A 12,136-nucleotide genomic window follows, 5' to 3' on the forward strand; every position below is an offset into this window, starting at 1 on the left:
AGAGCATAGATGTGAAAGAATACAATTACAAAATAGAATTTGCAGCACTACTCTCTACTGCCCACCACGAAGCAGCCTTATAGCATCTTGCTGTGCATGGTAGTTGCCCAACCAAGCACTTCCCAGGCTCAATCTTGCTGTGCTTAGTTTGTTGTCCTTCCCCCGAACCTCTGATTAGCAAGGTTGGCTACGTACGGTGCGGAAGAAGTTCAACATGCATACATAGCTTCCGAAATCTGATGAGCTCAGGTGCTTTGGGTCTAATTTTGGGCGTAGGTACTCGAGCCTTAATCAGAAAATAAAAATGATAATACTCTTTAGGTCATGTTGTCTTTTTAAGGTTGGTGTGTTTGCAGCATATCGATTCTTTGTATTGTACATTGTTGTTTTACAATATCGCTACTTCACCACTAGATGGCAGATTATAACAAACGTCTGAAGAAACAACATGATTCACACATCGTGTTAACATCTCTTTCCTGTAAACAAAGCCACTGTTGATGTTTTAAGCATCTATGTCAGGGACATGTATTTGAAATCGGTGCATATTAAAAATAAAACATAATTGATGCTTTATTATGCGTTAAATTGGGGCATATTTCACCTGGCCAAGTGGCTACGGGGTAGAGTGAGCTGATCGAATTCAGATCCTGATTGGTGGGTTGACTCAGCCCATCATCCCACCAGGGTCGATAAAATAGAAACAGCTTTGCGGGGAAGTCAATAATGATGATTCTATCGGGAGACTTGGCCCCACCAGAGGAATGTGGAAATTCCACCACTGGCTCAGAGCTGTCAACAGGAGATGAACACCCCAGTGCTTATTTGAAAAGGATATCACTTTGACTGTGCACAGTGACGTTCCTTCATTTGTACAGCTTTGTGGTTAGAAAGTACAACATCTAAACTCTGTTGGATAACTTCTACTCACAGCCTCCCCTAACCTTCAACTGTATCCTCCCATGTCCTGCTAGCCAGAAAAACTTGTTTTTTAATACGTGGTATGATATATTCTTGTTTCTTTCTTCTTCTTCTCATTTAACCTTAACATCACTCAGATGTCCGCGGTGATGTCACTACCGCCACTTACGTGCACATGCGCGCCAGGAATCCAGGCGGAAAGCCAGCCAGCAAAACTTGTTTGGAATATACACTCGTATGATTTGATTACTTTAGCAGTATGTTCAACGTACCTGTGTTCTCACAACTCTTCCCATATAAGTATACGCAATTAAAATAGCATACTCTATATAATTTTCTACACTACATTGGCTTTTCATTTTTGTTGCATTGTTTACTAAAAATAAGTCTGCTATCACAGCTCTTGCATGGAGTGGTCATTAAAAACATGGTGTTTCGATCCTCTACATTGCTCCTCTCAAGTAAAAAGCTTCTGTTTAAAGAAATCAATAGCCATGGTTGCCATGAGCATGCTAATGGGTTTTATTTAAAATTGAAATGCTCTTCTGGTTTGAAAAAGTAAGATTAATATGTAACATCAGCACAGTAAATATAATGTACAGTTTTTGCCATCTATATAATGCACTTCATTTTTTTCTTTAACAAATGTACAAACATTAAATTATGAAATATAGTGATAGTTGAACCGTGCACGGCACAGATATATATTAACAAGTTGTGTAGCGGTGGTTGATTAGTTACGAACAAGATATGTGTGAGATGTGTGAGCATAAGCTGCCATGGCCAAACATAATTCACTCCTGAGTTATCAGGTGTAGGTCTTATGTACATGTACAACGCTTTGGGCAGTTCACCGCTTCATGATGGTATTGCGCCATGCTGGTCAGTGCAGGTTGGTGAAGGCAGGGAACCATAGAGGTACAGTACAAGAATCGAATTTTTTTGCATTGTCCATCACGTGGCACTGAAGCTCTGGTCACGGGGTCCATAGAGAAGTGCTCTGATCACTGTGCCACTACTCCCCCCTCATTAGCATACGCAGAGCATACGTTGTGAAAGCATAATAATGGCTTTTAATAGACGAATCGCTGCACCGCCGCACGCCTAATAAGCAAGGCACATAATGGTCCTTCAAGTTAACCTACTAAGGACGTTGGCTTGTGGCTTAGCGTGTGGCCTTGTTTGGCGAGGAAGCAGCACCTAACTGATTGACACTCACAGCTGGTGTTTCGCTGGAGCTCGGGTGAGGTTCTATAAAATTGCTAGTAACGTGGGTTAACTCCTTTATGAAAGCCTGTCCTTGCATGGGCCCAGAAGGACTTTTTGCACCACACCCAGTGTTTAGGCAAATGAGTCACCGTGGGATTTCCAGATGCGCCCCAGTTTGGGAGTAGCCCCCAATAGATTTTGTCAAAATATCTTCCACTGTTAATTATCATTGACATTATGTGGGCAATTACCAGTCATGTGAATGGGATATATCTCAGGTTGGCAAAACTCTACTTTATAGCCAACAAATATTTCTATATGCAGTGGCAGCTTCGATTGTTGATATTTGATGGTTGATTTATGTGACTTTTACTCCAAATTAATAAAGGTATAATGATTTGGTCGCCCCAACTACGATTAATTTGAAGAATGTGTTTTTTTAAACAATGTAGTGAATGATCGTGCCTCCACTGGCTACAGGGCTGACGTTAACCTATTACCTACAACACATGCATTTTTACGGAAAATGTTCATTCTTGCATTTATCCCAAGATTAACAATAGATATGAAACGATGCGTTTTATACACTACAAATAATTAATGGTTTTCACCCTTTAACCGAGACCGATGGATGTCTGCGGGGACACAACATTTTAATACTCATTGTTTTTTCCCGGTAAAGTCACGTATGTAGAAATAAAATAAAATGTAAGTAAATTAAAATAAATCACGACGTTTCGAACGCAACACAAGCGCTCATCATCAGGTGGAAATGGGGTAAAACACATCGCGAGGGAACACACGGGGGACACCACGTATATAGCACATAGAGAAAGGCAAACTGCATGGAGGCAAATACAGAAAGAAGATGGGAGACGAGAACTCAACAAACCTTAGAAACAAAATGCGATGCAAACCAGTCGGCCAACAACACAGTTAAGACACTAACCTGGTTGACCACGTATTTCAAAAGACTGCTAAATTTTTCGTGTTAATCTTCTGGGCTGAACACACCAACGTAAAACAGAGGAAAAGGACTCGAACAGACACAAGGTACATACACAGAGAAGACACACAGGGAAAGATGTTTTGGGCAGCCCAGAGGGACAACCAGAGCAACACCACACCAAGAGACATACACACACATTTAGAGGCACACACAGAAAGACGCCTAATGTTGATTTAAGTTTAACATTGTTGCCTCTCCTCTATCCAAACCTGCACAATTTGCCCGTACACGTCTGGCCACCATGAACGTGTCATGGGCCTGCAAATGAAGATCTAGCAGTGTGGAATTGACGAGTGTACTGTACATCCTAAGGTGCAGTGAAGCTTGTGCTATTCTAGATTTGAAGTTTTCGTGACTGCAAGGATCCATACTCTTTGGTTCTTTCGGTAAAGTCACGTAGGTGAAAAGAAAAAAAAAAGAAAATGAAAATAACTAAATTAAATCACGACGTTTTGGAAGCAACACAAGCTTCCGTCATCAGGTGGGACAACCACAGCAAAAAACTGAATTACTGTAGTGGGCAGTGAAGCTTGTGCTATGTTTAGGAAGTTCTCCTGTACGTCCCATATATGTAGCGTCTGCGCGCAAACGTGCATTCAAGTTGTGCTGTCAAGGCTTAGATTTCTTGGGTGTAGGAATTGCTTCAGAATTGGGGTATCTGGAATGAATTCGATTTCTCAAGCTGGTATAAGCTTGTTTTTTTGTTTGCTAATACAGCAAAGGGGTTTAATTAAAGCTGTCGTCTTCTGATGAGATCTGGGTGGATCAACCTTAGCTTCCACAATGTAGGCATATTCTGGAGCCACGTGCAATTGTCTTACGAAATAATTTCTGCTACTTTTAGGAACCAGTAATGCATTGCTCACAAATTGAACAAATGGTTATTTTTTTCTGCTTTCAAGACAAATACTTAATCCAGTTTGTCATGTACGAAGATAACATTTTCTTCAAATGCAGTGACACTCCTATCGGTGAGTCTCAATGGGATCTCACCTTTTATATAAACATGTTGATTGATTCATCTGTGGCTGTCTCACCGACAATTCTTTATGTCTGCAGTATCAGGTCTCGTCACACCCATAACAATTCTCTTTTTCCACTGAACCAGCGGTTATCACGAATAAGAGGAATAAATCGTAAACGGGCATTACATTCATTCTGTCATCCGTAACACTTGCTTATGATAGAAATGAGGATGAAGATGATATGGATGATGGCTGAAGACAATGATAAAGATGTGGATATCTTCACCGACTCTGGTGTTGTAGTACAGTGGCATAACCACCGCATCACTAAATTCTGAATGCTGCACAACATTCATAGTCTTGGCAATTGTCATAGGTATTAGTTGTGGATAAGAAGGGTTTTGATCACGGATAATACGGCGACAATTCCTCATCAATAATTTAGCTTTTTCTGTAGCCTATCGCTTCATTGCAGATGTTTATCTATAATCTCTAAGCGCATATAATTTTGCAAATGAGCCTATAGCTCTGAAACATTTGTTTACTTATTTTTTATTTTTGTAGATCTGTAAAGTTATCTTCTTAACAAGATCGCATTCTTATGTTATTTATGTATTAGTTCTGGAAAGTTTTAAAAGTTCACATTTGAGTCATTTCACAAATAATTATAAGTCTTTTTTGAATTACAAAATATATGCTTTGTAGAAATATTTTCAATCTTCTTGAAACTAGTTGACATCGTTACATTTCTAAATACTACACAGCACAGTATTTAAGATAAAAAAATATTTAACCTTTATATACAGTACACACTTTCTGGCAAAAGGATATATTAGGTTCAGGGGGGAAAAAACCCCATTAAAGAGCCACTTCACCAACTGGATTACATTGTAGTTTCCCATTATGTGGAATAAGTTGACATTGGAAGTGTGTATTTTATAGTTTGTTGGACCATCCAGAGTCCCCCTAATGGGACCTTCCCCCCAGCCCGCCCCCTTGAGCATGCCACCACATGCTGCTCGCTGGATATTTTGAGGCTGTGGAGCAGGAAGCTCTCTGCTCAGTTGCTTTGACGCCGCCGACTGAGGAAGGCAGGTCCAGAGTGAGCCACATGCATTACTGGCTGGCCCAAGTACTGCAATCCTAGTGGGCCATGGTCCATAGGCTGCAATCAGTAATACAATGGTACCAGGGTTGATGAAACTGTAAGTTCGCTTTTGAGATTTTGTTTTAACAAGTCTTTGAACGTTATATGGCTTGCGTGCTGTGTTCGTGACAATGAAGGTTTCTCAGAATTATTGATGATATAAAATCCGTATGCATGCTGTTTAGAACTCTTTCAACGTCGTCTTGAATCAGTTTATATAGGTCAATATAGGCTGATTGTTTTATAATTAATTAAATAATTATGCCTTTTCTGTCTACGTGACTTTACCGAAAGAACCAAAGAGTAATTCCTGCAGTCACGAAAGCGTCAAATCAAGTTTGTTTTATAATTTAAACAATTTTAGCTTTTAAACGTCTGCTTTGCTGGTTGTTTTTCAACGTTGTTTAGTTTTCTTTTTAATCAGAGCAGATCTTCAATTCATTACTGAACACGAGCATTTTTTTCAAACAAAAGTAAATCAATCTGCCTGTATATTTAGTTTGGTTTTGCAGCATTACAATTTGTTTCAAGTGGATTTAGATCGACGAAGAGGAGGAAATTAAATTACTCGTCAAGCGTCCGAATGGAACACATTTGTATGCCAGGCCACCAAACGGGATGCTGATGGCCCGTTTGACTAGCGGAAGGGCTACGTGTGCTTAGGGTCTCTTTCATTCGCCAGCAGACAGCGGAGTTTGCGTGCACGCATTATGGTCCTCTGTGCAGAGGACGGGGACAAGGGGACTATCATGCCTTCCTCAGTCTCAGTGTCAGGCCCATCGTTGCCCTGCGACAGTTTGTTGGGCATGCTGCCGTACTTCCAGGATAACTCCATCATCGTGCAGAGTGACGTTAACCAACCGTAAGTACTGACGTCGTGTGCCGATTGTTGACGTGCAGAGCATTAAAAGCAACTCGGGCAGTACCGCGGCTTCAAACAGGATGGTACCAAAAAAAAAATCTACCGTTAAATATTTAGTACGCTTGTGATGGTAGTTTCACATACGTTAGTTCACGTTTGGCACGAAGTTAGCTGAGCAATTATTCATTGTATTCTTGTGCTTTTTAACATTGTAAAGAATGTCTTCTGATGATGCAGATAGGGGAGAGATTTGGTCTGAACTGTGACCCTCCCTGTGCTTGCCTATCCATGCGTATTGGGCAAGATCACAGCAGCTGCAGTCTGTAGACATCCACTGCTGGCAGAATTGCGAAAACTGATGCACAGCGAGCAAGTGCTTTCGTCATTATGTGCGGGGTTTTTTTTGTTGTCCCAGGAGTGCCAGAGGGCATTGGGCGGTCGCAAGGGGAACATGCAATGACGCAGTCTTTGCGTGTTGGAAGCACGACTCCTCCACAGCAGTGGCTTTCTCACCCGTACCCTCTCGGGACTGTTGGTAGGAACTATGCCCTGAATGTGCATGCAGTGGAGTGCACAAAAATCACACCATAACCCTTATGGTACAGTTAGTTACTCGCTGGGAGTAAAGATTATTTTTCTATTCCCCCCCCCCCAAAAAAAAAAATTCTTACATAATACAAACCCAGGATTATTAATGTATTACTGTTGTTGTTGTAATGTCATAAGTACACTGCTGTATATTCCAAACAAATGATGGAATATGGAGATGCGTGACTTAGTATGGCATTGTTTTTTTTCCCAATAGAATGCTCACTCATCTGAGTAGTGTTAATGGTTCTTATGTAAGCACTGTTAGGGGACCTGCTTTACATAGTTATCTCAAGGCTGGACAGTCTGTTTAATCATAATAATGATGAGGTTTCATCAGAGCAAATGTGTAAAGAGTACATGAAACATTTAGTTTTACTTCGCTATATACATGGCTGCATTTTTACTATTTATATTGAACCGTTTAAGTGGGCATAGCTTGTCTTTAAAACTGAAACGCATTCACGGATAAAAGTTCACCAATCTCCAAATGTAAGACACAGTAGTTCCTGTTTACGCGAGCCCACAGAAAACTTTTTTACGCTGAGGCTTGCGGTTAACTGCATGTGTGACATGCAATGCGATTTTTTATTTTATGTAATAGGCATTGGTCGTTGAATACATCTTTTTTTCCCATCAAAAGTTCTCAATGTTCTGAGCCTGAAAGCAACGCAAACAACAAGAGTGTTGTGCGTAGTTCGCGTCCAACAGATGAACATCTTATCAGCATACAGTGGCTTTTTTGCAGTCTGGACAGGAAAGAGCTTTAGTTGAAAAAAACAGGATTCTAAATAGCTGACTCTATTGTGCCGTACCCACATCGCGAGCACAATGCCCCTTTGGGATTAAATAGAGAGAGAGAAAAACTTTAGAACAAATTATTGCTGCTGCATGATTTGTCCTGCTTCAAATCAGCCAATGACTCGTTGGACTTTTGGTCCTAAAAGCAAACGAGAGCACGATTTTTGTTGCGTGTGTTTTCAATCAGAGTTGTTATGATATTCCAGGGAGAAACCATTGCATACATTAAAGCAAATTAGTCGTTGCACATTGCAAGTTTCCATTGAGATGTCTGTTGTAATAGAGCCTTGGTAAATTTTGTTACTTTATTGTGACTTTTTTGTGAGAGATAGGAATAAAAATGTGGATTGTGGTCTCTCCACCAGTGTGAACCGATGGTGGACAGAGATAGAGCTGAAAACTTTTCTAAACCTGCTTAAAACTGCAGTCCTGTAGGGTCGATTAATTTAACGCGTTTATTGAAAAAGCGCAATGATTCTGCATTGATAGAATGGAGGCCTCATTTGTTTGTTTTAAAAACCTTGTATTGTATTAAATAGATCATCAATTGTATTGATCATTGCCTTCGAAAAAAAGGGGTTTTCAATTATCCTATGTATTATACTCATGTTCACATTGTGTTCTACAGTTTCCATGTAACCGACCTCTGATGCTGCACTGCTTAACGTTTTAAATGAATAAAAATACATTTCTGAAATATAAGGACACTGTCGTATAATTGTAAATTTGAGTTTATAATTAATACATGATGGAACAATTGGCACGAAACATTCCAAAAGTATTACAGCGTTCACTGGGCCCACATTGGCGAGGTCCTGACTAGAGTTGGGATATTCCCATCGTTCCTAGCCAGGAATCATGATTTGATTCTCGGATGAAATAATTCCTAATTGGATCATGGGCCTGGCAGAATTGTGGAAATGTGGAGAGGTGTGGTGGTGGTGGAGGGGCGGTGTGGAACCCTTTGTGTCGCCCGGTGTGGCAAACAGGCAAAGAGCAAGGGCACTTGCGGCCGTTGTCATGGCATCTCCATTGGAAACGTGGCTCATTCTTTACGTATCACGCTTAATTAGCGATACCGGCCAGCTGATAGTGATCCTGATACCAGCCGATTCTGGCCATCTGGAATCACTCGTCCTAATAATTCTGTCAAGCTGGAATCAGCGATGCTTTGCTAGCTAACCTAATCATAGCTGAAGATAGATGGGTGATATTTGTAATGGAATCATGCTAGAATGACATATTGAATGGGTCTTCATTGGCAGAATTCCCGGTAAGAATCTCATTACGATGAATGGAGGTTTTTACGTGGGAATCCCCCACGGAATAATTGTGCTTTCTGCAGGAATCATCCAGGGTGAATCACCTGCTTAATTTATTTACTGAAATGTAGTGTATGTCGTGTGTTTTTTTTTTACCTCATTTCACCTGAAACAGTTGTCACCGTTTATCTAGTGCAGGAAACGTGAAAATCCAATTTCCCCAAAATAAGATTAGATTTTAGTGAAGTATTGTCATACATTTTTCTTTCTCTCTCCCTCCCCGTTTTTTGTTTTTTTTATGAGTTCCACCGATACAGTATTTCAGAGCTGACGATGGATTTTACAAGCATGGATCGTTTTTACTGTCGTATAAAAACCAGCCGTACAGGATTAGTAGCTGGTTGGACCTCTTTTGAAACGTCTATTGAATGTGCGCCTGCTTTCCTGCAAACCTGTAGACGATTACCTTTCCAATTTGAAAACATTCCTACGATGTTATGTTTTCACTTCTCAATTGTGTGTTCAGTGAGTTCGATCTAGTTTTCCCTTTCTGACAGACCAGCGAAAGCATTTACAGACTTGTATTTTTCTTTTGTTCATTTAAAGCACAGATCACCCAGAATGTACCGATCCCGTCCGAGCTGGGATGATAGGCAGGGTGGATGGAGGCTGGACATCGCCTGGATGGGTGACTACCATGCCTGAAAGACAGGTGTAGTAATAGTAGGAGGCTTTGTGGGCGGTAGATGGCATTGCGGCGAAATCCACGCTTCTGCACTCCACCGCACTTTCACCAAACCACATGGACCAGCGTGAAGGAGTATAGTCAAATAACCCCCACCACCACCACCACCATGATTGGCATGGTGTGGGGAGGCCCCTCATCCAGCTGTGGATTTACAGAAATGCTCTTTACATGTACAGGTACGAGAGTCAGCTTCATGACTACAATAAAGTACAGTTATTACTGTTCAATTAGCATGCCTACTGCTGAGCTTATGCGATCTCGTTGGAAGGGTAAGCCCTCCAGCTATGCCACACAGATCATCCCTTCCCTATATTTAGGCAGCCAAGGAAGGGGGGTATGCTGGCACTGTCAGCTTGGTGAGCCTTCCCTTATAAAGAGTGGAAACGAACTCCACTGTGCTATACGTTCCTTTGTGCGTACCTATGCATACCTGGCTGATTAGTCAAGTCCATTTGCTGGTCAAGTACAGTAATTGACTTCGTACTGTAAATTGTGTAGATGTACATGTGTGTGTGTGTGTGACACTGTACATGTGTAATACTGTGGGGAGCGGTAGTGTAGCGGTGGGCGCGCTGCGCTACGAACCTGGCGACCCCGGTTCGATTCCCGCTCACGGCCAACACCAGTGGCGATTTTCTGAACCGGTCCTTGGCCTCCCCTAGGTCGACTCGGCCACAAATGAGTACTTGGTGCGATGTGTGAACATCGCCACTGGGGAGACAAAGGTGGTCGAGCGTGGTGTTGGCCACCCACCCCCTCGTGTGCTGTGCTGGCCTTCATAGGTGCTCGCTAACAGCACTTGCCCCTACAGTCTGTTAAGGCTATACGGGGGATCTTTTTTGTGTAATACTGTACCATTCGACTTCGATGGAGCCTGGACGTAAAATGCAAAGGCCCATTCGTTGCAGGGGAAGGATTTTAAATATGTGGACACGACTAGGACATTTCATTGGAAAACTTGTCCGTGATATTTTCAGACATTGGCCAAGTCATGTAAAGAATGCTATTACATCTTTTAAATACACAATTGAGCACACTCAACTTTCTTTAAGGCATCTCTGCTGTTGCTGAGCAATGCAGCTCACTTTCAATGGTGGCAGTCATAAGGACACAAACTAGCATGCCATTGTTTCCGAGACAAGGAGGGGACTGTATACAAGACCATATTGACTCATGCCCAAGGACAACTGCTGTATATGAAATTGTAGCTCTTCAAAAAATGTAAGACTACGAATACTGACCAGTTCTTTACGGTGAATCTAGTTTTAGTAATCCTGGAACTTAAGATAGTTAACAGTTGACATTGAATAACATTCCCTAAACTAAACTACTAAATCTTCTTGGTTCTTTCGGTAAAGTCACGTAGAAGGGTAGTAATAAAAGAATAAAAATAAAACATAATAAAATAATTTTCACGACTTCCCTTCTACGTGACTTTACCGAAAGAACCAAGAAGATGAATCCCTGCAGTCACGAAAGCTTTAAATCGAAAATTAAACTACTAAACTAAACAAATTTTGACTCTTTGGTTTTTTCGGTAATTTTGCTGGAGCAGTCACACCTGATGACGGATGCTTGTGTTGCTTCCGAAACGTTGTGATTTAATTTAGTTGTTTTATTTTTATTTTATTTTGTTTTCACCTTCGTGACTTTACCAGAAAAAACCAAAGAGTATGGATCCTTGCAGTCACGAAAACTTCAAATCTAGAATTACATTTTTTTTTATATAACCAGATAAGGCTCACTGAGCGATATAGCTCGTTTTCTGAAACGACCTAGCCACAAATCATAGCTCAACGAAGTGGCTTATGTTGACATTTATAGCAGCCAAATACTCTAAACGCATTCTTCTCAATGCTGAAGGAAAATCCGTAGGACCCGGAGAAAAAGCCACGCTACCATGGGGAGAGAGAACATGCAAACTCCAAATATACAACGGGCGTCAGGGTCGGAACCGAACCCACAACCTCCTGTATACCTGGCAAGGTAGTTAACATCTCGTCACCTTGGCACCGCTTACACAGATGTTGTCTTGTAGAATATACTCGCCGCCACCATAGGAATGTAGACTTTCCACAACTCGCTTAACGCTGGGTACAGAAGGTCAGTGTCCGCCCCATGCTCGTTCGAGTGCGAAACCACTCTGTCTCTTGTGACACTTGAAACTTAGGTGAGCTGGTCATTGCATTAACTTTTCTGCTGACTTTTGGTTCATGTTTTGCTTCAGGCTCACACATGCACTTTAATATTCAGCTCTGTGATATTAGTTTTGGGTTACTTGTCAATGACGAGGTGTCTTGCTTTAATGACAAAATTCTCAGCTGCTGTAATTGCATAAATGTTTAAAGCAATGTTGTTAGAATAATGTGGCATTGTACCTTGTGCTTTCCCATACTACTGTATCACGCAGCATCATTTTACACATTATGCAGTGTATGTATATATGTTGAACTTCTTTCACACCGTACGTAGCCAACCGTGCTAATCAACATGAACTTTGGCTAAATTGGACTTGTAATAATTAATCAAGCTTTAAGTCAAGATTTAAACAAAGCAGTTACAATGAAATGAGCTTTCAATCTGAATTTAAAAGTGCAAAGCTCTAGCATCTCCAGAGGGCCACA

General features: G+C 41.2%; 1 protein-coding gene across 5 annotated transcripts in view; it reads left to right on the forward strand.

Moving 5' to 3' along the window:
* LOC144719469 (protein phosphatase Slingshot homolog 2-like) overlaps positions 1–12,136 on the forward strand; it is a 61,818-nt gene that overhangs the window by 18,475 nt on the left and 31,207 nt on the right. The window contains exons 1-3 of one of the 5 annotated variants that reach the window (XM_078595410.1): positions 5,194–5,309; positions 5,937–6,113; positions 6,529–6,648. The exons of 1 other annotated variant lie outside the window; for it this stretch is intronic. In XM_078595410.1, the coding sequence (XP_078451536.1) occupies positions 5,287–5,309; positions 5,937–6,113; positions 6,529–6,648 (320 nt within the window). In that variant the 5' untranslated portion in view covers positions 5,194–5,286. Of the gene's footprint in view, positions 1–5,193; positions 5,310–5,933; positions 6,114–6,528; positions 6,649–12,136 lie in introns of those variants that run through there. 3 more of the 5 variants (XM_078595409.1, XM_078595411.1, XM_078595414.1) reach the window with 3 other exon arrangements.

This window comes from Lampetra planeri, chromosome 6 (assembly GCF_965212315.1).
Source record: "Lampetra planeri chromosome 6, kcLamPlan1.2.h2, whole genome shotgun sequence".
NCBI classification, from domain to species: Eukaryota; Metazoa; Chordata; class Hyperoartia; order Petromyzontiformes; family Petromyzontidae; genus Lampetra; species Lampetra planeri.